Source organism: Lissotriton helveticus, chromosome 6 (assembly GCF_964261635.1).
Source record: "Lissotriton helveticus chromosome 6, aLisHel1.1, whole genome shotgun sequence".
NCBI lineage: Eukaryota > Metazoa > Chordata > Amphibia > Caudata > Salamandridae > Lissotriton > Lissotriton helveticus.
This window is the reverse complement of record NC_136067.1, coordinates 491,593,763-491,620,804: the sequence shown is the minus strand read 5'-3', so window position 1 is coordinate 491,620,804 and position 27,042 is coordinate 491,593,763. Positions and strand designations below refer to the sequence as shown.

Here is a 27,042-nt window from a genome sequence, read left to right as displayed (position 1 = left end):
AAGTAAGACATTGCTTACGGGGTGACTGATCTATGTCAATCCACAACCGGGTGAGAGAACAATACTCTCAAAACAACCACAGGGGTAAAGTCAGACATTGCCTACGGGGCGACTAACCTATGTCAACCCACAACCAGATGAGAGAAAGATACTCTCAAAACAACCACAGGGGTAAGGCAGACATTGCCTACGGGCGACTAACCTATGTCAACCCACAACCAGATGAGAGAAACATACTCTCAAAACAACCACAGGGGTAAGGCAGACATTGCCTACGGGGCGACAGACTAGAGTCAACCCACAACCAAACGAGAGATATATACTCTCCAAACAACCACAAGGGTAAAGGCAGACATTGCCAACGGGGTGACAGGCTTGAGTCAACCCACAACCAAGCGAGAGAATCATACTCTCAAAACAACCACAAAAAAGATAAAAGCAGATATTACCTACGGGGTGACTAACCTATGTCAACCCACAACCAGATGAGAGATATATATTCTCCAAACAACCACAAGGGTAAAGGCAGACATTGCCAACGGGGTGACAGACTTGAGTCAACCCACAACCAAGCGAGAAAACAGTACTCTCTAACAATCACAAAAGAGTGGAGTAACAGTACTCTCTAACAATCACAGAAGAGTGGAGACATACACTCACACAACAATAGACCATACCTCCTATTCTGCGCAACCAAAAAAAGAAAACAATACTCTCAAAACCACCACAGAAAAGTAGTCATACACTCACACAACAATATCTCCTATTCCTCACACAGCACTTAACAATAAGTTCTGCAAGACTTGAGAAATCACACACTCAATCCGTCCTACAGCATACCATTATACCACTGATGTAATACTAACGATGACCTTCACACACACTCAACACATGGTAATGCTTCACATGGCCTGAAAACAATAAAAACATTAAGGCGCAAACATAGATGTAACATCCGAAGAAATTGTCAAAACAGTTTAAGGTGATCAACATTACATGCAAGTCTCACCAGTTCCCTTTAATGACACAAAAAGGAAAAGGCAAGTTCCCAAGTGTCTCTGGTTGTTCTTAGTAACGTGGACACTGAATGTTGCTCCAATGAAACTCTAAATTAGTTCTGCCATAACGCTGCCGCTGGAAAGATGCCACCGATAAACTTGAGAAAAGTGCGATGTCCCAGAGACTAACGTAGCAGCGCATCTTGAAAACGGAGAATCGTACAGACAATCCAGCAATCCAATCGAAAATGGTGGCACATAAGTGACGGTGCATCGGGTGGCTCTTGGCATATTACTGCATGCAGGTTACGTAGCAAAGCGCACCGCCTCGCGCACAGTCTTGAATGTCTCGAGGATCCATGGAGAGACAGGTTAGTGCGCGCGCTATGCACTTCAATTCAAAACTCCCTACAACGGTTAACAGTCACCGTAACGAAATTGAGAAAGTTATTCAAAGTCACACCGTCGTGTCCCAGAGTGTGAAATAACAAAAGTATATCTGATTTCAGGCGCTGTTAACGAAATATGTCAGGCGCTGCAAACCAAACACTTGACTAGTTTTACTTTTCTTTCCGAATTGGACCGAGAGCCAAACAGTCAATTGTGCCTACCAATCAACAGGCGCTGCAACCCAAACACTTGACTTGTTTTACTTTTTTCTTCTGACTTGGACAGAGTGAAACAGTCGATTGTGTCTTCCAACCACAGCCCGCAGACCTGGCATAGCGATGCAGGCCAAAATACCAAGACTTGTTGTTGTTGTTTTCTCTTCTCTAGATTTGTACAGAGAGTCAACACCGGATTCGATCTGTGCCTCCCAAACAACAGTTTGTAGTAGATTACAGCAGACTAATGTTGTTAAATAAAGTCAGGGAAACAGAAACTGGCACTTACAGGAAAGGGCAACCTATGATGTGGTCACTGGTGTGGCCTTTGAGGTGCCAGGTTTCTTCAAATCCACATTTACTTGAGGTTCCTTTAGACCAAAGTCCATTTTCCATAGAAAATTGCACACAGGTTCTTAAAAAATCATCACCAGTGTTAAGGTTAAAAGAAAGATCCGTAGTCCAAGTGATGTAGTTCAGGATCATAGCTTTTTCTTCAGATCTGATCTATATTCAGAGATATATTATAGACCCAAGTTATAGACCCCACCAGGAGCAGCACTTCACTGCTCAGCCCTTGACACCAACTGATTCTTACTACAATCAAACCCTCTCAACATTCCGATGACATCATGTAGGCCAAGCAGTAGAGCAGGGGGGCAACCATAGGGAGGATGCATAAACACTTGCTAGATTACAACACCCGCTCGATGAATTGTCTGCTACACATTGGCCAAGAAGCAACCCCCTGAGGGTTTGCATGCTCATTCCACCAGAGCCAAGGCTGCGACCACTGCTTTAGCAGGTATTGCTTGGGAATCTATTCTAAGGTAAGGAATCTGCGACTGGAAGTTTCTATTAGATAGACAAGTTACTTGCGTTCGGTAACGCCTTTTCTGGTAGGGACTCTGTCTTGCTGCAGATTCCTTACCGACCCACCCATCATCTCCACTCTGCGAATGGATTTCTAGGGTTATGGTTTTCCCCTTTGTGGACCCTAGTTTTCAACACCAGTGGTCAGTATGCTTCATGACTCCTGGCGTGGAAAGTCGCAAAAGTAACTGACATCAGCGTACTGGGTTGGCGCCTAAATAGGCACCTCGCACGTCACTTTCGTTATGGACGACGCCGAGATCGCCATGTGGAGCCGATCGGTGCCACCTAACGGGGAGCAAGGGTACTGCTCTCAAAAAATTTCCAGATTCAGTCTTACGCCTGGGCATAATTCTATATAAGGAAAATTTAGCTAGATAGACTCTACCAAATAAGGGGTTACCGGAGGTAAATACCTTGTCCGATTGTACCACTGCTCCACACAGCTAGCAGATGCATGCAGCAAAAAAGTCACCCCAACAGTAGGGTGGTGGGCATCTGTTTTTAGGTCTCGCCTAGCGTTGCAGCGCGCATGCGCTGCTCGCTCTGGCGAGATAATATTGTAGCTGAGGGGTTTTCAGAAGGGGACTTGAAACCCTGCCCCTAAATTTCATTGGCTGGGGTAATCGTTTATTTAAAACGCTGGCCTCGGATTTGAACTAAGTCTTTTTTGTTGCCGCCTTTTCCTCCGGCCACCCGGACTTGATCGTCTGCTTCACGGCTGTTGTGAAACAATTTCTTCTCTTAAGGGGGCCATCTGTTTTCACTCAGCCGCGTGTTTATTTTTGCATCGCGCTTTCACATAAAGTGAAAGCGCGATGCAAATATAAACAAGTGGCTGCCTTCCCGCAATGGTGATCGCTTGTTTATTTCCTTGCTGTATAATTCCCTGCATCTATGCGTGCTAAAAAAGCGCTTTGTCGAACCGCTGTTCCGCTTAAACTACTATCAGACTCTCAAACACTTTAGCTATATGACAGCATAGTCCAGATAATTGTTAATCACTCCAGCAACTTCAATGACATCCCCTTTTGAACAGCAAGAGATAACCAAAAAATATTAGACCGAATACATAAATATACTGATGCAACTAATGGTCAGCAGATGGCGCCCTTTGCACAATAATCCTGTGCCGTCCGGCTGCAGCCTAGTCTAGTGCTGCTTTTGTTTCTCCCACAGCGCATTGCATTCTGGACCTTGTAGTTATGTTCTTTAAGCAATGGTTAGCAGAACTTGGTAAAGTTATCTGTATCAGAGTAGTCTCAGGATGTACAAACACGTGAAAATATTAAAGGTTAAGCCAAGCTCAGGGGTTGCAGGTACTCAAACTATTGAACAGTTTGGGTTTCACCAACACAGACCGGTGTTTATTTCACAAACGAGCATGTTTAGGAAAATGTGAATGTACTTTTATCCAACAAGCACATGTGTAAGACATTTATTATTTCAGCACAAAAACACAGCCTGGGGAAGTTAACAAGGACAGTTGCTAGTTGGCAGTGACATGGTAGCTCGTCGGGTTAACCACAGCCGCAGGACACGGTCACTGGATAATTACGCTGTTGAGTTTGACCTGCTTGCAGATGAGATCGCTTGGTGCAGACACAGGCAACAATGACGGTGTATGTAGATGGCAGATCATGGGGTCACTGGGTGAAGAGGGTTACACAAAAAGAAGCGGTTACATATGTACAATGCTCGTTATATGGTGCTGATCACGTCTCCTGGTGTGACTGTAGCAGGTTAAGCAAAGCCTGGACACAGCTTGCAGCCACACCTGTGTCACTTTTGTACCGGGGTTTTGCACATCAGCTTGTCGCGTCATCTGCCTGGAGTACAAGCTAATATCCTGGGGACACAGCAGGGGGTCGGCCGGTAGCTTCAGGCCAAGTAAAGTAAAACAAGCATTTGCCATGCAATAGGTCTCGCAATTACGCGAGTTTGAGCTCTTTGCATTCTAAACGACAATGCCTTTTTTGTTTTGTTTTGCTTATCTGAAAGACACGTTAGTGATAGATTCCTTACCTTAGAATATCCCCAGGCGTCAGACTGGATCCGGAAATTTTTGCGTAGCAGTACCCTTGCGCGTCGGTAGGCGTCGTCTGCGGCTCTGCGTCCGTCGTCGGCGTCGTGGGTGCCGTGATTATGTCTTCGGAGTACTTAGACGCCGCCTCCGCGTGCTGACGTCAGTTCTCCTTTTTTCCGTGCCAGCAGCGCAGATCCGGGAAAAGTGGTACCTTAGTCTTTTTTGACTAAACTTTTTAGATCTCTTTTGATCATTCTTTTTCGAGTCTTCGACTCCGAACGGTGCCGGTAGGGATGCCAGGTTTTAAGCCCTGTGAGGATTGCGACCGACTGATGTCGGTAACCGACCCTCACCGTCGGTGTCGACCACGACGACAAGACCTGTTCCGATTGCCGGGCCCTGACTTCGAAAGCTAGGTGGGAGCGGTCCCGCAAGCGACTCGAACTTCGGCAATCGGCCCCGTGCCAGGAACGGTTCCGGTCCAGATGGAGGTCGAGGGACCGGTCGCGGGAGAGGAGCCATCGGAGCCCCGGGTGTCGACATCACTCCTCAGGGTCGAAGTAGTCAGGTAAGCACAAGAAGTTGAAGAGGCGTCATCGCTCTTCCGACTCCCCCCGACGCTCGCGCAACGCGGCCGGGGGTTCAGGTGGCACCACCCACGTGGCTCCGTCGGAGTTGCAGGCGTCGCGTCCGGCCCCATACCCTTCGGTCCCTGGGCCGCGCGCGACACCGGAGGAGATCGAGTGGTTCCTCATGGCCATGAGGTCCCTCACTCCCCTGACGGGCTCTGCGGCGCCTTCGGGCCTAGCGGGCCCCCACTGGATCCGGTTCCGGATCCGGGTCGTCACCAGTGGACTTGACGGCCTCCCCGGCGCCAGTACCTCAGGTGTCACCGAAGACGGCGCCATCCCCGATGCCTCCCTCGATCCGGTTCCGGCGCCGCTTTCGACGCCGTTCGGAGAGTTCACTTTCCATGAACCGGCCCCATCATTTGATCCCCCTGAGTACCAGGAGATGGGTGATGAGGAGATTGGGAGGGGTCTGAGGACCCTCTGACACGGGAGTGTCAGTCCCAGGAGGACTGGACAGGTGGACTTGGGGATGCCAGTGATCTGGACACTTCGTCAGTCACTTGTTTTGTCTCCCCTCCTACCGTGGCTACGGAGGAGGGTGCTACCTACAGTGTGGTGCTGACGCTGGCGGCCAAGGCCTTGGGCCTTGAACTCCCCGTCGCGGCCTTGAGGACTAACCTCCTCACTGAGGTCCTTAAACCGCAGTCAAGCTCGGCTGAGCCTCTGCTGCCGTTTAATGAGGCCTTGACGGACGTTCTTGTGGGCACTTGGTCCAGGCCCGCTACAGGTTCGCCTGTAGATAGGAACGTGGCCAGACGCCACCTCCTGGCCCCGGGCGACCCTTGTTTCCTGTCCACCCACCCCACCCCTGAGAGCCTGGTGATCCAGGCCTCCAATTCCCAGACCGCATTCCCGTCGGCTCCGCCTGACAGGGAATCCAAGAGGTATGAGCAGTACGGCAAGAAGGTATTCTCCTCCCTCAGTCTGGGACTGCGGTCTTCCAACACCGCATGCCTCTTGGGCCGCTACACCCACTCTCTGTGGGATACGGTCGCGGACGTGCTGCCAGAATGCCCGTTGGAGTTACGGGCTAAACTCGGCCACGCCCTTGTGGAAGGCCGAGATGCGGCACGTTATTCTATCCGGTGTGGACTGGATACCACCAACTCACTGGGCAGAGCGATGGCAACGACGGTGGCGATTCGTCGCCACGCCTGGTTGAGGTCCGCCAACTTCTCGACTGATGTCCAGAACACACTCATGGACATGCAGTTTGATGGCCGTCGCCTTTTATGCGACAAGGCAGACCATGCGCTTGAGCGTTTTAAGGATTCCAGGGCTACGGCCAAGTCCTTGGGCCTCTCGGCCCCGCGCCAGCAATCGGCTGCCTTTCACTCCTTTCGTGGCCAAGGAAGGGGTGTACCCACACGTGCTGCCAGCCACGCACCGCAGGGTAATACCCAACGCGGTGGCGGCCGTGGAAACCGCCGTGGCGGCGGTCGGGGACAACGGCAAGGTCAGTCCACACCTTCCCCCGCAGCATTCGCCTCCAAACCCTCCTAGTCCGTGCTTTCAGGCCCATGTGTCGCCAGTGGGGGGCAGGGTTCGCCATCACCTCCTCCACTAGCGCACTGTCACGTCGGACAGGTGGGTGCTGCAAATCGTCCGAAGGGGCTACTCCCTCCCCTTCGAGGCGACTCCTCCAGCCATGCCACCACAATACCACCGTGTATCGGGGGATCATTTGCGACTTCTGCAGGAGGAAGTTACGGCCCTCTTGGCCAAGGGGGCCATCGAGCGCGTTCCGGGGCCAGAAGTAGGGTGTGGTTGCTACTCCCACTACTTTCTGGTACCCAAGAAGGGCAAAGGGGGCCTATGCCCTATCTTGGACCTCCGGAACGTCAATGGCTTCCTCCGGAAGGAGAAGTTCAAAATGCTGACACTGGCTCAGGTCTTAGCTGCCCTGGACCCCGGAGACTGGATGGTAGCGTTGGACTTGCAGGACGCTTATTTCCACATCCCCGTTCAGCCGGCCCACCGGCACTAACGGCGGTTCACGGTTGGCCACGAGCACTTTCAGTTTACCGTGCTCCCCTTCGGCCTTACCAGCGCCCCACGGGTGTTCACAAGGGTGATGGCGGAGGTCGCAGCTCATCTGCGCCAGTTAGAGGTTTCAGTCTTCCCCTACCTCGACGACTGGTTGTTGAAGGCGGCTCGCCCCAGACAGTCGTCAGCCACCTCCAGACAACGGCAGACCTCCTGCACCAGCTGGGGTTCTCCATCAATGTGCCGAAGTCACACCTGTGCCCCTCTCAGAAGCTCCTCTTCATCGGAGCGGTTCTCGACTCGGCGCAGTTTCGGGTTTATCCACCCGAACAGCGGGTTCGGGATAGTCAGGCTCTGATTCCACTCTTTCAGCCTTCATCCCGGGTCTAGGTCAGGTTGATGCTGCGGCTTCTGGGGCTGATGGCCTCCTGCATCCTTCTGGTGCATCACGCCCGGTGGCGGATGCGGGATCTGCAGTGGGACCTGGAGTTTCAGTGGGCCCAGCATCAGGGCAACCTCTCCCACCATGTCCTGATCTCGGAGGGCACTGCGAGACCGCTGCAGTGGTGGCTCACAGACCGCGATTGGGTCAGCGGCAGATCCCTCTCCCTTCCCCAACCGGAGCATGTAGTTGTGACGGACGCGTCCCTCCAGGGCTGGGGAGGCCACATGGGAGAGGCGGAGATCAGAGGCCTCTGGTCTCCGGCGGTGTCCCGGCTCCATATCAACCTTTTGGAGCTGCAGGCGATTTGTCTAGCACTGAAGGCATTCCTCCCCTCTGTCCGGGGGAGTGTAGTGCAGGTGTTCACGGACAACACCACCGCCATGTGGTACTGCAACAAACAGGGCGGGGTGGGGTCGTGGACCCTTTGCCAGGAGGCTCTGCGCCGCTGGCAGTGGCTGGAACATCAGGGCTTGACCCTGGTGGTTCAACACCTGGCAGGTTCTCTGAACGCCAGGGCGGACGAACTCAGCCGTCGGTGCATGATGGATCACGAATAGCATCTGCACTCGGACGTGGCGCAAGGCCTCTTTCAGCAGTGGGGAGAGCCTTGGTTAGATCTATTCGCCACCGAAGAGAACGCGCAATGTCATCAGTTCTGCGCGTTGGAATTTCCAAGGCGGCACTCGCTCGGCTACGCTTTTGGTCGCGGGTGGAGTTGCAGTCTGTTGTACGCCTTTCCGCCTATACCACTTCTGCCCAGAGTGCTGAAGATCAAGCGCGACCATGCACAAGTCATCCTTGTGGCTCCGGACTGGGCACGAAGGTACTGGTATCCCGAGCTACTCAGTATGTCAGTCGATTCCCCGGTTCGTCTGCCTCTTCAGGAGGACCTTCTGTCGCAGCAGCAGGGGACGGTCCTCCACCCGAACCTGTCCAGTCTCCACCTCCATGCTTGGAGATTGAGCGGCGACAGTTGAGGCCATTTGACTTGCCTCCTGAAGTCTGTAATGTCATTCTGGCAGCCAGGCGTCCCTCCACAAAATCGGTATACGCCTGCAGGTGGAATAAATTTGTGGCATGGTGCACAGCAAAGGCTGTGGATCCACTTTCTGCCCCTCTTTCTGAGGTTCTTCTCTTCCTTCTTTCTCTTGCCCAGCAGGGCTCTGCTCTGGGCACTATCAAGGGCTACCTTTCTGCCCTTTCAGCCTTTCTGAGGCTGCCTGATCAACCTTCTTTGTTCAAGTCCCCAATTGTAAATAGGTTTTTGAAGAGCATCACACACACGTTCCCTCCTGTTCCGTTTGTGATGCCTCAGTGGGACTTGGGGTTGTGTTGCGTACTAAGCCATCTTTCCTGCCCAAGGTTGTCACGGCCTTCCATATCGGGCAGTCCATCATCTTGCCCACCTTCTTTCCGCCACCGCACCCCTCTAAAGAGGAAGAGCGGCTCCACCGTCTGGATCCAAAATGTGCGCTTTCATTCTACTTGGATCGCACATGCCAGTTCTGGGTGGATGACCAACTCTTTGTTGGTTACGTGGGCGCTAAGAAGGGGAAAGCGGTGCACAAGCGGACCATCTCTTGGTGGATCATCTTGTGTATCCAGGCATGTTACTCCTTGGCTAAAAAGGAGCCCCCTGTTGGATTGCGGGCTCATTCCACCCGGGCCACGGCAACTACAACTGCCCTGGGCCAGGGAGTGCCCTTGCAGGACATTTGCCAGGCGGCTACGTGGGAATCGCTGCGCACGTTTGCAAGACACTACTGCCTGGACAGTCAAGTCCGGAGGGATGGCTTCTTTGACCGTTCTGTCCTCCAGGACTTTCTGGTGTGATTATTGGTTCGCAGACCCACCACCGGGGTTGGTATTGCTGGGGTATCTATTCTAAGGTAAGGAATTTATCACTAACGTGTCTCTTTCAGATGCACAAGTTACTACTTGTGTAACGATATATCTGTAAGAGACATTAGTTAGTGATAGATTCCTTACCGACCCACCCATCCTCCCCGTTCTGCGAACCGATATCTAGGGTTAAGGTCATCCCCTTTCAGGGCCCTAGTTTCAATGGCACCAGTGTTGGTTTTTAACATGGCTCAGCGCTTCTGGCGCGGAAAAGCTGTGTCTAAGAACGGACGTCAGCACGCGGAGGCGGCGTCTAAGTACTCCGACGACATCATCACGGCGCCCACGACGGACGCGGAGCTGCAGACGACGCCTACCGACGCGCAAGGGTACTGCTACGCAAAAAATTCCGGATCCAGTCTGACTCCTGGGGATATTCTAAGGTAAGGAATCTATCACTAACTAATGTCTCTTACAGATATATCGTTACACAAGTAGTAACTTGTGCTTTAAAAACATAAATAAAAGGCATTGTCATTTACAATGCTAACAGCTTAAACTCCACAAATGCGAGACCGGTTGCATTGCAAATGCTTGTTGATCGTATTGTGCTTTGGTGTACTTCTGCCCAGGAAATAAATGTAGGCTTGTACAATATGAACTCCACTCTCTTCTTTTCCTTGAACACGAAACCAATGTTGATGGTGGTATCCACAGAGTTTGTAATAATGAATTCAAGTTGTGTTCAAATGGGTATTATGCGACCTAGCAACATTTTTGCCTTATTTATACCAATTACCAGATACATATTCGTTTTTCTTACCATGTCTAGTGGCTTAAAGTTCTTGTGAATGAATGAAAAGCAATTTATATTGCGCGACTAAAACCCGAAGGCATCAAGGCGCCTACCAAAACAGATCAGGAAAAATAAGGCAAAGCACAACTACAAATATGTCCGCACAAAAAGACGAGTTTTCAGGGCATTTCTAAATAACTGAAGGGTGGGAAGAGACCTTAGTTCCAGTGGGAGGGCATTCCACCACTTAGGTGCCAGGATGGAAAAGGCTTTACCACCCCATTTGGTTCTCCGAATGCGTGGGACTGATAGAAGGAGTCTGTTAGAGGAACGAAGGTTCCTAGAGGGACTATAACGGGACAAAATGGATCCAATTCCTGTAGGGCTACTTTTTGCTAAGGCCCTGTAGGTCATGCACATGGTCTTAAAAAGTATGCGGTCCTCTATGGGAAGCCAGTGAAGCAATTTTCTGGCAGAGGTAGCCGAAGTGCGCCAGGGTAGATCCAAAATAAACCTGGCCGCTGCAATCTGGACCACCTGCAAGCGCTGCAGCAGACTTTTATTCAGTCCCGCATACAGCTCATTGCAGTAGTCCAGACGAGAGCCGATGAGGGCAACGGCAAGTTGTTTCCTTGCCTGCTGTGGAAGATAATGCCTAATCTTCCTCAGTATGTGAATAATACCCCAACAGGTAGATACAGTTCTGTTAACCTGTTGACACATACTGAGGGTGGAATCGATCACGACCCCAAGATTTTTGGCAGAAGGGGCAGGAACAGGACAAGCTCCCAATGAGTCCGGCCACCAGTCGGCTGACCATACCTCCTCCTTTCCTCCAAACACCATCATCTCCGTCTTCTCCCCATTCAGTTTCAATGAATTATAGATCATCCATTGACCGACTGCCTCCATACAAGATCTGAAATTGGGGGCAGTCGAAGTAACTGACTGGGAGAGAGAGACGAGGATCTGCGTGTCATCCGCATAGGAGACTACCTCCATCCCAAAAGATCTAATCAGTCTGGCAAGTGGGGTCACATATATGTTAAACAGGGTCGGGCTTAACGCCGACCCCTGAGGGACCCCACATTGCACAGACAGGGATGGAGATAGGAATTTACCCAGCTTCACTCTTTGCTCTCGTTGATCGAGGAAAGAGGTGAGTAGCCCCAGAGTCGCCCCCTGGACCCCGATCTCCCTCAGACGAGATGTTAAAACTGAGGGAGAAAGGGTGTCGAAGGCAGCCGTAAGGTCTTAAAGGATCAGGAGGGAGGTCTGTCCCCCATCAACTCGCGTGCGGATATTATCCAGCACTATGGTGAGGGCCGACTCGGTGCTATGTTCCCTCCTGAAACCATGCTGGGAGTGGTCCAGACAGCCCGAGCTTTCTACGAAGGCAGCAAGATGTTTATTCAAGTGTGTTTCTAACATCTTCGCAGGAGCCGGGAGCAGTGAGATGGGGCGGAAGTTCTTTAATACCCCAGGGTCAAGATAGGATTTCTTGAGTAGAGGTTTTACTACCGCATTTTTCCATTGAGGAGGAAAAATACCCTCCCTCATGGCCCTGTTCATGATATCAACAAGGGGGGGCAGGAGGGATTCTCTACACTGCTTAAGGATCTTGAGCGGGCAAGCATCCAGAGGGGAGCCGGATTTGGTCGTGTCAAGGAGAATCTCCAAGTCCTGCAAGGAGAGAGGAGGGAAGGACTCCAAACATCCTGGCGAGAATTTCTCCATAAGAATGGGATCCAAATCCACAGGGACTGGGGGCTCACTGGTGAGAGATCTCTGCAACTCCAAGGCGGAATAAATATCCGAGATTTTTGTCTGGAAAAAGGAGGCTATACCATTACAGAGCTCCTGTGAGGCAATGACAGGATCCGGGGTCTGGAGGTTTATAAGTGAATCCACTATCCTGAAAAGCTCTTTTGGAGAGGAGAGTGAGGTGGTGAGGGCCGTGAAATATTCTTGTTTAACCCTTATTACTTCCATCTTATATTTCCTTATCAAGATCTTGTGGGCTTCCCTGTCCCTTAGATCCCAGCTGGTGTGCCATAGACGCTCCCGTCTCCTAACTTCCTGTCTAAGGAGTCTTAGATGCTCCGAAAACCACGGGGCTGATGGCCTTTTCCTAGCTGAATAGCACGACCGAATGGGAGCCAGTTCTTCCAGTGCCTCGGTAACGGTCTTTTCGTACTGTAAGACCGCCAGCTGGACGCTGTCCTCCTGGGATATGGACAAGCTAGATGACCAGGGGACGAAGGAACTTTGTGATATTCTAAAAATTCCTACGTAATTCTATTTTACTCAAAAAAATTTCAGTCCTATCAAAGGTCGGAAAGGACACATCGAATGGAACGGCCAAGTGATCTGACCATGAGAGGAAAAAAGGATCTTTTACCATCAGCCTCTCATCATAAGAAAAGATCCCATCGAGCGTATGACCCGCTCGATGGGTGGCCCCTCTCACCAATTGAGTAAATCCGCATGCTGACATAACCTCCAGCAGGGAGAGAGTATCATTGGCCTCCAGAAACTCCAGATGATAATTAAAATCTCCCAAAACAGTTAGGTTTTCGCGACCAAAATATGGTTCCAGGACGTGGAGCAACTGTTGTCCAAAATCCACTCTAGGGCCTGGTGGACGATAGACCAGGATCCCATTGAATGAGGTCTTGTAGACGCCTGTTAGAGAAAAGCACAAGGCCTGGAAAACGTCCTTGGGATCCGAGACTGGTATAGTGTGGCAGTGGAAGCTGTCCCTATAGAGAATCGCTAACCCTCCTCCGACACGGCCAATTCTGTCCTGCCGGGCCAGGCAGTACCCTTCGGGGACTGCTTCAACAAGGTCTGGACCAGAGGAGTCCTTTGCCCACGTTTCCGTAACAAAGACCCACGACGGTTTCCTGTCGAGTACAAGTTCCTTGAAAGCAATATTGTTCTTAATCAACGAACGAGCATTGATGAGAATACAATCTTCTCTCAACGCGCTGACTCCTGAGTCAATATGGTGTTCTCGTGAATGAGTAGGTGGGGGAAAGCCAGAGCCCCCTGGACCTGCCGAAGAGCATCCACAGCATAGAGATACTGAAAAATCGTCCGGGGAACTTTTGTGAGAACACGAAAGTCCAGGAGGTTTAAGCCTCAACAACTCCTGTAACGAGTAGCTAAAGGAGGGAGGGTCAACCTCACCAAAGCCAGACGTCCTGCCGTCCCGCCCGTCCTCAGCGCGGACGGGCGCAGACGGGCTGGACTCTGGCGGGACTCCGGCGTCACTGCGGCGCACACGCAGCGCGCACACGCTGCACGCCATGGTGTCCGATTCAAATAGGGCTCTAGCGAGTCCACCTGACTGCTAGAGCGCGGAGTAGTGCAACGCTTCCCTAACACCCACCCAAGATGGCGCCCACCAATTCCAGAGCGCGAGGGTCAGGGCCACCCAAATAGCGGTGAAGGCACAATTAGAGTGCGGCAATGCAGGCGGTGAATAAGAGCAGGGGAGAACTGTGAGCTAAAATAAAACCAAAATAAAAGACAAAACGGGTAAGTTAAAAACACTAATGCGTCTTGATGCGAGCGCAATGCGCAGTTGTAGAGAGCCTGAAAATGTGCAGGAGTTAGGTATAATTCCAGGTCTTTAACACATTGTGTACCTCCAACAGCATTTTATTACGTGCAGCGAACCCAACCATAAACATTTGCCCCAGGGTCTTAAATTTATTTCTGTCCCCCATTTTGTGTATTTGATTCAGCCTTGGACTGAGGAAGCTGTTGCTTGGTTCCGGTTTCTTTTCCCTTCCCCCGTTTGCCGTGCCTGACGACAGAGGACCACATGCACACGGGGATTTGACCGCTGCTGACGGGGACGGGACTGCGAGACCCAGGGTGCACAGCGCTCCGCCATCATAGCGCACCTGGTGTCTCTTCCCGCCCCCAGCTCCCAATCAGTTTGACCAGCTTGATAAGGCTCACAGCCCCCGCTCCGCGGGAGCCGCTCGCAGCCTTGGACTGAGGAAGCTGTTGCTGGGTTCCTGTTTCTTTTCCCTTCCCCGGTTTGCCGTGCCTGACGACGGAGGACCACCTACACACGGGGATTTGACCGCTGCTGACGGGGACGGGACTGCGAGACCCAGGGTGCACAGCGCTCCACCATCATAGCGCACCTGGCGCCCCCAACTCCCTCTTATAAGGCACTATTATCCCCGCGCACGTGGGACGCGTGCGAGACGCACGCGGGACGCGTGCCGGACTGAGCCCGGGGCTAAGCCCGGGCAAAGGGCGGGCCGTTTGAGGCCGTTCGAGGACCGGAGAGACCGGAGAGACCGGGACCGGGCTTCCCCCCTTGATCTGGTACCCTCGTCTCGTGGGCCTCTCGCCTCCTAAAGTCTGATTTACAAACTGCCTCAGGATGACTACAAGGGAAACCCGCAGTAAAAGCAACTCTGCGGCAGCGGGAGCAGCTAAAGGTACGCTTGAAAATTACTTTGCAAAGGCGGGCTCCCAATTGATTGACGAGATGACGGTATTAAAAAGGCGTATCTCACAAGAACTAGATTGGGCAAGAAGATCTTCTATGGGACCACTGGCGCACGCTAAGTCCCCTGTTCCCAGAGACCCCAACATATCACCCACTCCTAACACTGACCCCGACACCGAGACACCCGGTGCTACAAATTCCCCAGTGAATCCAGATACACTAAACTCGACCTCACTTAGCATTACAAAGGATCTCATTGAAATTGCGGACATGAGCATGTTACACCTCCCAACGATACAACCACAGCCTAGTCCACAAACTACCACACCCCAAGTTCAACAGGTAATTATTGACAACGATACAGCCAATAACTCACTGCAGGGGGCAAGAGAGGGGGCAATTCCCAAATGGAAACCTAACGCCAAAAAAGAGGGGGGGAAAAAAGACAAAAACTCCCAAATTAAATCCCATTCCCTAAGTCAACAGATCGGGTACAGCCACTACACAGATTAGGCCCATAGAGGCAATAGACATAACAGCCCCCGATGCTCTGCTCACAGAGACCATAGAGCACTCTATTAATTACTCTAGCGAGGATATTACTTTGGGAGACATAGGTACTCTCATTAGATCCCTACTAAGTCCTCTTGAAGCACACCTAATTAAAATGGAAGCTAGGCTTCTAACTATAGAAAAATCGACAGTCCAACTAGCTGACAGTTTAAAAGTAGATAGTGTTGGTGGTAGGGGGGCTCCAGAGACTAAAAACAAAAGGGAACCACTAATAAACTCTAGAAAAGATAAGGGAGTAGTTCCTCTGGCGCAAAAGGCAAAACTAACCCCTTCAACAAATACGCCTTCTTTACCCCAGATCAAGGCACATAATCCCAGTTCAACTGCAACTCAACAACCATTACACCCCCTTCCACAGGCTAACACCAAAGATAATAATAACAACAATAACAAGCAAGCCCCCAACGACTCGCAGTTACAAACTCCATTAGCAGTCAAGGCACCTGGGAATGCCAGAAAACCTAGAGCGGTCCACTTACCCCCGGAGGCCAGCCCATATACAGTAATTTTAGTAGGGGTACCAGAGCTGAAAACCCCCTTCAGAGAAACAACCGCCTCCCTGAAGAATAAGGTGATCAGCTCGCTATCCATGTATAGACCTCTACCACGGGGCGCAACTGGTGATGTCCTGATGGTTAGAAGGGTCCCATGGGTAGGCAACTCAAAGAAAACCATCCAGGGGGACTGTGTGTTGATAAATTTCCGAGACCCCAGGGCGGTCACCCTTATCTGTGGTTGGCACCCGGATGACCAAGAAACTACTATTAAGCCATTACCCCTCTCCTTCTTTTATCCGCCATTGATCTATGAAGGGGATGCAGAGAGATGGAGCATTCCTATCGAGAGGGGGGACGAGTGGGATCATCCCGGGAGAATAAACCCCAACTACCATAGAACCCAACATCATGTGTTCCCCACACCAATCTGGGAGGAGGAGGGCTGGGAAACGTATCATGGGAGGGAGGCGGTTGGGGGTAAAGAAATAGAAAAGAATATCGCCCCAGATTCCATCACCCAACATACTTCCCAATATCTAACAGATACAGTGGCCTAGAAATGGTGGATTGACTGGTGAGGCCGAATGGCAAGGAGTTTTTCCATTGCCTTAGAGAGGGCTCAGATAGATCCATCACACCCAGCCCCACTCAACAGACAATAGTAAAGACAGACCAGAAAAGAGAAGTGACTAACACAAGTGACCTTAAAATGCTCACTAGTGATCATCTTGATAGCCATAGGGAAATAAGAGAACTTAGAATAGACGAAAATATACCATCCAACCCTACACCAAAGGTAGAGGATCATGCTCCCCCCTATTACTATCAGTAAACGACAAGTCGCACTTCCTGAAAATACTTTCGTGGAACGTGGCAGGTCTGGGAAACAAGTGGGACCAACCGGAATGGTTACCATTCATCGATTCCAAAGATATATGTCTCCTCCAAGAAACTTGGGCGAGGGAAGACCACCACCCCCAAGGTTTCGCATCATTCTATATTCCAGCTAAATGGGGGGGTAGAGGCCGCCCTTCTGGAGGCCTTGCAATATGGGTAGCAACTCATTTGGGATGCAAAGCTATGCGTCTCATGCTGACCTCAGAAGATATCCTAGCGGTGCAGCTCGATTGGCCGAACTCTTGTAGACTGGTCTTGATAAATGTCTATTCCAGGCCAGTAAACGTAGCGCGAGAATCGACCACTATCGAAGAACTTTCAGATTTCTTAAATGAATTGCCATCAGGGATTCCAATCGTCGTGGGTGGGGATTTTAATTCACATTTCGAGCCTCTTGAAGGTCTCCTAGACGGCTCTTCACTAGAAGAGGATGCAAGATGGTTAGTCCCCCCAACGGTAGCCCCTCCGCCTAGAGCATGGACTGCACTTGCATTACAGATCACCGCCTTAAACCTGAAACATGGAATTAGGGCGTGCAATGGTCATACCAAATCTGACAATCCCAGCAAACATACCTTTAACAAATTAGGAAGGGAATCAAGAATAGATTACGTTTTAGTTCAACTGCCTTCATGGCACCACATAGTTGATTTTAGAGTGCTACCAAGAACTGATAGTGATGACAACGCCCTGGAATTGGACTTTGTGAACCCTGGAATGGAGGGGAGGGATCATGCACTTGGGGCGTTAAACCCCAACCCAAGCTTACGCCTTGAGAATAATAGAAAGAGAATCAGATGGGAAAAATTGGCCACCAATAGGGATAAACTATCAACCCTCTATATAAGAGTAATCCCAACACTAGAAAAAGTTGGATGCCTTAATTGGGAATCATCCACTCGGGAAACACACACAACAATGTGCTCCCTACATGAGGAACTAACTAGGAATCTGGCTACAGTTCTCTCTTCCAAGCCCCATAATAGAGGAGCTGGCCATCATCAGCCCACATGGTATAATGCTAGTTGTCGTAAGTTAAAGGGGGACCTTCATTCTGCTATCAAAGAGGGTAAAAGTAGACCAGAGATACAGTCCAGAAGAGGGGCTTACAAGATAATGGTCAATAGTGCCAAGATGGAATGGGATCAGAACAAATGGGAGGAACTCTCCACCTCCCTAGCTTCAAAGGACTCCCGGAAATTTTGGCGTATAGTAAATAGGGGCTGTGGAGATCTAGCTCCGGCAATAGAACCAAACATTGCCCCAAGTGCTTGGCAAGTACATTTCCAGTCGCTCTATACAGAGGAAAATGGGGCCAGAAGCTATTCTCCCCCTCCAGTTCCTAATCAACAAAGAGCGGAACTTTTCACAGGAAAGGAGGTCAGAGCAGTGATCACAGGCCTACTATCGGGCAAAGCCCCAGGTTTGGATGGTCTTCCTGGTGACCTGTTCAAACAGGAGCCTGAAGTATGGACCCCCTATCTACAGGTACTATTCAATGCTGTTCTGAGGGGCATGGATGTGCCTCCTACTTGGCTGGGAGCGGAGGTGGTCCCGATATTCAAAAAGGGTTCCCCTCTCCTCCCAGATAACTACAGGCCCATCAGCCTCATAGACGTCACCCAGAAACTCTTCGGGAGGCTCATATTAGATCGGCTCCAGAGTTGGCTCGAGGAGCATGCTATTTTGAGCCCATATCAGGCAGGTTTTAGAACAGGGATATCAACAACTGACCAAATATTTCGTCTCAACCTCATCTACTGGAAGACCGCATTAGTTGAGAGGAGCAGCTTGTATACTGTGTTTGTGGATCTGAGAGCTGCCTTCGACTTGGTCCCCAGATCAAAATTATGGAGAGTCCTGGCTGATATGGGTGTTCCGGCAGAAATCCTATCCATCTTAATTAAACTCCACCAGAATAATTTTGCACGTGTCAGGTGTGGAAGGAATGGGGACCTTACAGACAGACTCCCCGTTGACAGAGGGGTTAGACAGGGTTGTGTGCTTGCACCGACCCTGTTCTGCCTCTTTGTGAACGGAGTGATTGCTCATCTGGCCAGGATTCCAGACATTGATGCTCCTAAGTTGGATGGCAGCAGGGTGCCCGCCATTATGTTTGCGAATGACACCCTGCTGCTATCTAAATCCCCCACGGGAATCCAAAGGGTATTGGATGGATTTCTTGATTTCTGCACAGAAAGGGGACTTGAGATTAACGCCCAAAAAACAAAATACATGGTCTTAAATCCCATTCAATCAACACGCCCAAATCCCCTGCTCGGCTCGGTCCGCCTGGAGAGGGTCAATACCTTTGAGTACTTGGGGGTAACCATAAATGAAAAAATGACCTGGGACACACACATAACCAAATCTAACTTGAAATTGGTGCAGATAGTGGGAGGCATATCAAGGATGGTCAAGAACTCGATATACCGCCCACTGAGTCCAATCATCCAAATTTATAAAGCACAGGCCCGGGGGGCAGTTACATATGGGGGCGAACTCTGGGGTCACACCACTCCCCAGAAACTGATGCTTACTGAAAACAAATTCATCAGACAGTTGGCAGCTCTCCCCGCAAGTACACCTCTGCTCCCCCTGAGATTGGACTTGAACATCAGGCCTATCGAGGACGAATTGGGACTCAAGCCATTAACATTTTGGCAAAGACTATGGAGTAGCATCGAACTTATCAAATACAGGACAGAGCTCCAGGAGTTTTTAAACACACCAAAAGCTAACTCCATTCCCTGGTTATCCTACATAAAAAGATCATTGGAGATACTTGGTTTACCAGAGTTATGGAATGACCCGCTAAATGCATGCACTAGGATTACACGGCAAGAACTTTCAAAGGTTTACTACATCTCAAAATTGACAATGGCCGTTAACAACATGCGGGTGGTTCTCTAACCAATCTATTCACTCAAAGCAAAGACTTTTACTTCTTCGAGCGTGCTTTGGACGGAATGACCCCACCGCTTGCGAGGAAACTTTTTATGCAGTGGAGGTATGGAACCCTCCCTCTAAGGTCATTCACGAGCTCATGGGCCTCGCCCCCGACCACCGAGCGATGCCCGGGCTGTGATCACCATCGAGAAAATGACTCACATGTGGTATTCTTTTGCCAATCCTATCGAAAAATTAGGAAATATTGGCTTATTCCCCTCCTCAAAAATATGGGCTTCAGAACTTTTTTACCTGCATATAGAATTATGAAAACTGATTCCTCTCCACAAACTGTTTTTGCAATGGCAAAATTCCTAACGGCAATGTGGCACGCACGTTCTCGCATTATTAAGCTGAATGTTGACTTTTAATTATGTATTACCAAATTTTACTTAACAATTTATAACTTGATTTATTCATCTAAAGACCAACTTTTAATTCTCATTGTGCAAGTGTATATATTTTGCTGTTTATAATGAGTGTTTATCTTTTATGATCTAATTGGTCGAAATAAAGATTTTTGAATGAATGATTCTGATGATGTGACTTAACGCCTGTCATTTAGTAAATTGTGATAGTCTGGTCAGGGTGTTAAACAATACACATAAGACAGGTGGAGAAGGTTCTTAACTGTGGTCTGATATGCGTTAGCCTGCGTATGCCTCTGGTAGCTGAATTACATTTTGACGATCTTCTGCACTTATTTTTTCAGACTCAGTTCGTGCTGACAATGACTCAAACAAGCTGTGCGATGTGGTGGCCTTGTAAATTCCCTATGGGCTGGTTGTATTTCCAGAACTGTTATATGATTACTTTAATTATCCTCTTCGCAAACTTCTACATTCAGGTAAAAAAATGTTTTTTATAACGTGTCTCTTTTCTTCAAATTGAACATACCCGCAAAAAGAATACCCAAAACGAATGAATCTCTGTACCTTTTCTGCATTTCTTGGTTGTAATGCCTGAATTACCAGAAAGGAGAAAACGCCTTTTCAGGTGCCTAGGAAACAAAGGCCATCCAGTGACCATTTCTGCCCGATGGTTACAGTTCCTTCAGTATTCATTTTCGTTCACTCAAACATCTAAGATACATCGAGTGAGTGAATGCCGTACCCCGCCTTTTACTTTGGTTTCTTCTCTATCTGAGTGTTTCTGTTGGAGATTGTGGAAAGAGTTGCTTGTGTCTAGCAAAGCTTTTTCAGTGAGTAGATGTGTTTTACTACAGGCTTAGGTGTGAGTTACACCTCTACACACAGAAGAAGAGTAGTGAGTTGGGTCCTTGGTCTTCGGATAGCTTTGATCAATTTAGGGTGCGTTTCTGCTACTAGTGATCTGGCGTGGCTGTCGTGTGATGCAGGATGCTTGGGGTGCCGCGATTTCTTTTGTACTGTGTATAATGTCTTTTGCTTGCCTGAATTATACTTTTTCTGTTTAAGTATAGTTTGCCTTGACTTTTGACTCTGCCAAATCTGCCAATGCGACCTCTTTGGATGTAGTGTAGTTTTCCACCTTTAAAATTAATGTAGGATGGAAAAACTTTGAATGAGCAATAATACTTTACTGCAGTAAGGCTTCCTGTGACGGTGAGGATGTACGATCCTTTTAATGTCCTTGTTCATTTCTCCCAACAAACAAACAAGGGCCATTAATCTCCTCTCCAAGGAACACAGCACGCACTGTATAAATTAGCTTACTCTAAACAAAAACAAGGTCTGCTGATTACACGAGAACGATAAGATGCAGACAAATGCCCGAAATAACTCAGGAAGGCAGGTGGCATCAGAAGGGGAATGTGGAGAGGCACCCGACCCTCCAATGCATCAAAGTCCATGAGATAAAAGACCATCTTTAGTTGTCTTGTGTGAAATAGTATGGTTTGAAAAAGTTATCGTTTATTTTTAGTGAGTGTTTTGAGTATTTGTGTGACTCGTGCTTGACATCATTGCATCACACGGTACAGCTAAATCACTTGCTCATATACCCTACTATTGAAAAATAAAGTATCGTCAGTTACTCTCTCTTGTTTCATGTGAGAAAGCTGAACTGGATAGGGTAAGTTTAGCGGACATAACACCCTCTGCAGAGATCTGTGCTTATCCTGCAGCTCATAAATCTAAATTCCGAAAAAAGCAGATTGTGCGTTCATGCTTGGCAAAATGAATAACATTGCAATTAGTAGCAGAAACATTATCTAAGCTCTGTATGCGGTTATAGACAATTCAGTTTTGGTTGTGCTTACTATACTCTTCATACCCACATTTTTTGTCAAGAATTTAGCAGCTAAATAAGAGACTTGCTATTGATTGCAAACATTACAAAAGTTGTCAAGAAAGCCTTCGCCATCCAGCTCCTTAACTATATCAAGGACTGTTATACAGACCTACCGGTATGGCTCCAGTCCATCTTATAGCAAGGAAACCAAGCATCCAATTAGTGGACACTCTGCTGCAGATCACATCCATAACAACCAGACCTCTCTACAGCATTCAGCGATGTTTATCCCCAAACCCTTCTAGACAGCTAGCAAAAAGAATGAGCTTCTAAATCACAGCAGTAAAGTAAGACTAAAGAAGAGAGCACAAATACTGCTCCAGGTCGAGGTAAGAGCCCATCCCAAAGGCATGTGGGTTCCTAGAATGCTTTCAGTCTCTACAGGGAGTGCCAAAAAGTGCTGCTGGCAGACATAGACATCATTATAAACAAATTTTAGACGACATCAAACTGCATTTAAGGGTCACATCAGGAAGTGACCTCACTTAGCTGATGACCTATTCCATATCCCACCCAGCTTGTCTGTAGAGATATCTCAAGCTGATTCCACCTAAGACCAAGTGAGTCCTTATCGCCAAACCAGCACATAGCACCATGTTCAGGGATGGGTGGATGAAAGAAACAGTAGCTGAGGACGTTAGCCCACAAGTTGTTAGCAGTGCCAAGCCACACGCATCATGCACAAGCCATGGTAACCTGGCAAAACTAAAGTAAAATATTGACTTAATAATAGCTATTCAAACAATGGTTCTGTGTCTACTTGAAGAATGCAATGTTTACTCAGTAGAATACATGACACCCAACTGATTCCCCGAAGAGAGCCCTTCATGCAGCAGCATTCTTTATTAAAAGTGTACAGAGGTTTTTTTCAGGATAACACCAATGCTCAAAGATCCCCAGTACCTCCTGCTATATCACCACTAAGGTAGTCAGTGACGGCTAACCACATCCAGGATCAAGCCATATGTAGGGCTTCTTGTAAATCATACCAATAGCATCACAAGACTGTGGATCAGAAAATGCAGACAGGAAGTGACCAGACACCTTGCCTTCTCCCACCACATCATAAGGTTGTATCTGTAACCCTTATCCCACCTGTTTCAGGAAAGAACTTAAATCCCTGCTCTTCATGCTAAACCTCATCAAGTAAGACTGTATCTGCAAACCTACTTGAAGAACTGTCCCGCCCCTGTTCTTTATAGCCCTCTTCCTTCTCATTTGTGTCCTCTCCACCACCTGCTATTGTTACTCCATGTCCTAAAGCTCCTCTACATTTCTCCTACCTATTCTGTTTCCACCTGTCACCCTCACTTGTAATGTATCCCTATTGTTAGAAACGGGGTTCCCCGGTAGGCTAGGGCAAGCGCCAAAGCCAGGCAGAAACTCCCGTTCTAGTCAGGGTGAGGGAGCTACACCCTGAGGATAACCCCTGCTCACCCCCTTGGTAGCTTGGCACGAGCAGCCAGGCGTATCCCAGAGGCAATGTGTAAAGTGTTTGCGCAACACGCGCACACACAGCAGCGACACACTACAAAAGAGACTCCACACAAGGTTATGTTAAAAAAGCCTTTGTATTATAAAAACACATTAGATTGCAAATCACATACATATATACACTGTGCCAACTGGCACCAGGTAGCAATTTACAGGGGATTATGTCCAGGGCAGCGCCAATCGGGTCGCTGCCAGAACCATCACAGAGCATCAACAGTAAATGCAAAACCACCAGTCATAAATGTATAACAGCCAGTAGCTACGGGTGAATAATGAACTTAGCATCATCACATTAGGGTTAGGCATACATCTGGAGTAGTGTGGCTCACTGGTTAGAGGCGGCAGGCCTGAGAGCAGAAGTCAGCCTGGGACCAGGGTTCAATTCCCGACGCGGCAGGGTCGTGGGCCTTGGTCAGCGGACTCGATAATTCTCGCTTCGGTGCTTACTCTAATCAGGGGTTCCACTCGGCAACTCTGGGCATTAGCTTGCCTAATCTCCACAACGGCCCCACCAATTCCGGGGATGCCTGGCTCCACCTTGGGGACTCCCAGCAAGGGACCATCCCACAGGGAAAGCCAGGACGGGTTCCCCAGAGTTATACAGCGCTGGGACGCCCCGTTGCTGGGGCAGCTGTGCGCTTTACAAGTATACTACATTTACATTTACATTTACATCTCATGTGCACTAGGCATCATCCTAAGACATCCTAGCATGACATTAGGCCAAAAAACATGATGCATCTCATTAGGCGTAAACCACATTAGATTAGGCATAAGCCACCTTAGATCAGGTATAAGCACATTATGCAGAAAACCAGCAATGTAAGCATTAGGAGAAAAACATTAGGCCTCAACCATAGGCATATAAACACATAATGCATCATATCAGCATAAGTCACATTGGGCATAAACACATTAGCATGCGTTATAACCCCAGCACATCATGGCATGACATTAGGCATCATGACATTAGGCATTCCCTTAGGCATAAATGCATTACACACAAAATCAGCAGGGCAAACCTGGTGACCCCAACCATGCACAGATTGGAGCCCCACTCTGGGACACCACAATACAGAATTGCCCAAACGTTGCAGCTGCCCACTGTCCTGCGGGGCAGCTGTTCGGAGGACAACCAGTACCGGTAAAGTTGGGGTCCCCTCTAACTCTGAAATCAAAAAGTAATGTTGCCCACAATGTTGCAGCTGCCCGTTGCTGTGGCGCAGCTGTGCGAAATGAGGCAGACCAGACTCTGGCACTAGCAATATGCTGGTTGAAGCCCCACTCCGGGACTCCTAAACTCAAAATGCCTCCTACGTTGCAGCTGCCCACTGTCAGGCGGGGCAGCTGTGAAGGGAAAAAAACCAACCACGACTTGGCAACACTGTGCCGTCGGAGCCTTACGCGGAGAAGGAATGAAGGGCAGCTGCCCGCTGCCACCCAGGGCCTCTGCCTGGCAAGTACAGTGAATGCCGTCGCGGCCCCTCCCTGTGCCCCGGGGGCCTTAGGCACCAACAATGTGCCTCGGCCGGCCCTGACAGTCTGCACACGCAGCCCCACTCACCAGGATTCCTGCCGCACGGCCGACTCTTCTGGGCAGGGGGGTGGCACCGGCAACTTCCCCACTCGCCGGTACTCTTCTTTGGTTGCTCCCGCCTTCTTGGGGGCATCAGTGCTGGGGCCGTCTCCTCTCCTGACTTTATCTGGGCCCCCTCCAGGGACCCACGACTTCAATGGGGAGCCCGCAAGGCTCTGGATGGCTTCCCTCAAGGCAGGGGGGAGGCGGGAATTGAGCCAGCGAGGCTCCCATCAGCTACTTTGCAGGCCCCGCCCACCGTCAGGCTCGGCCGCCGGTCTTCCATTTTCTTTTCTTCTGCGCTCTTCTATCCGGCTACCGAAGTGCTCCTGCCTTTGGTTTAAAAGTGATATAATATGGGGTGGGCACCCGCCGAATCTCTTGGCAGAAGGCAGCCTAACCGCGGCGGTGAAGTCGGGCTAACAGCACTTTCCTTCCTGAAGCGCGCTCACGTCCCCGGGCCGGCAGTGGTGCAATACAGCCACACAACGCTTTCCTTTGGACACGGGCCGGCGGCGGTAACCTCCACATTAGAACACGGAGTGGGCGCCTGCCAGAATTAAAATAAAGCACCAGCGGGGTGGGCACCCGCAATTAAGATCCAAAAAAGCGGGAAATGCGGGGTGGGCACCAGCCCAAAATCAGCAATGAGGGGGATTCCCTCAAAAATCATGTGCAGCTCGACGCTGCAGAGCTCCAGCGCTCCTCTGGGGGAAATTAAGATGTATTGCCCACGAGGTGCTAGAAGGCTGGCGAAGCTCCAGCATGTGGAGGCAAGGCTGGGCAAGGTCAGCAGACCGGAGGACAGCACACTGGGCAGAGCAGCAATTCCTGGGAACAGTCAGGCACCACAAAGAGGCAATCCTTCCAGCGCAGCAGCCTTTACTCCTACAAAGTCTCTTCCTGGGTCCTGCAGAAGGTAGAGGGTCAGAGTGGGGCACAGGGGCCAGCACGCATGGTCCCACGGTGGTTCCTCCTGGCAGAGTGTCCCCTCCACGTCAGCACAAGCACACCAACCATATGGGGTCACAGCCCCTGTATTTATACACCTTTCTTCCCTGCGTCTCAAAGGGGGCAGAAGCTTCTGGAAGGGTCCTGGAAGTTCTAGTTCCAACTGGCACTGGGAGGGGTGTTAGTAGAGGGCTGAGCTAGCATTGTACAGGGCAGGCATAGGCCAATTCAGGGACAGGGATTTTCTCCTCCCACTACTCCAATTGCAGGTCCCCCATTCAGCCTGACCCTGCCCTCCCTGGAGCCACCCACTCCTCACCAGCCCCGGTCACTTCTAGAAAAAGACATGCAGGCAGGCACACAGCACACAGAAAGGCCAACTTCTAAAAGTGGAATTCCTAAAATAGTAAAAATAAATCAGCGCACACCTTTGCGCAGCATTTATCATTTCCATTCTACACATACCAAACATGCCATACTTATTTTGTTTTATTTAGGCGTTATCCCATAAGGGGAGAGTTCCCAATGTTAGCCTATGGAGGGCAGAGAGCACACGCACTCTGCACTGCTAACCAGTGCTAAATTGCCCAGAGTCCTAAAACCACCAACACCATGTAAGAAAAAAGGCTAGGAGGAAGGCAAAAAGTTTAGGGATGACCCTGCTAAAAGGGCCAAGTCCAACACAACCCCCTTCCAGCCAAAAGCCAGGGGAGACCAATCAATACCTTGATGGACTTCCCTGCTTGGGGCGTTAGAACACGGACGCAGGCCCACAACTGCAGGGGCACTGGCCAGTTCTATGCCACTCTGAACCCAGGTGGTTCTCTCTGTCAGAGCTTCCTGCACCAACTAAGCCACCCCTAGCTGTCCTCGGCCAGGAACAGGTCCTAGGATACCCAGATGTCTCTGGTCCTTGCCGTCTCACAGAGTGGGGGGCAGTAATTCCAGGCACATAGTACCCATTTACCACTCTACCTCTCATCAGGGCAGTTCTAAACAGCCACTGATCCTCCAGCCTAGGGTCCGAAACCCTCAGGCTGACCAGAAGTCATGGGTGAGGCTTTCGTCCCCCTACCTCTCCTTCTGGGGTCCGCACTCTCTCCTACGAGAGGCACCCTCAGAACAGAACTTCCTCACCAGTCCAGGACCTTGAC

General features: G+C 49.8%; 1 protein-coding gene across 1 annotated transcript in view; it reads left to right on the top strand.

The window, feature by feature from the left end:
* ELOVL5 (ELOVL fatty acid elongase 5) overlaps positions 1-27,042 on the top strand; it is a 517,949-nt gene that overhangs the window by 348,049 nt on the left and 142,858 nt on the right. The window contains exon 7 of the mRNA XM_078647945.1: positions 20,309-20,443. Coding sequence (XP_078504071.1) covers positions 20,309-20,443 — 135 coding nt within the window. The remainder of the gene's footprint in view (positions 1-20,308; positions 20,444-27,042) is intronic.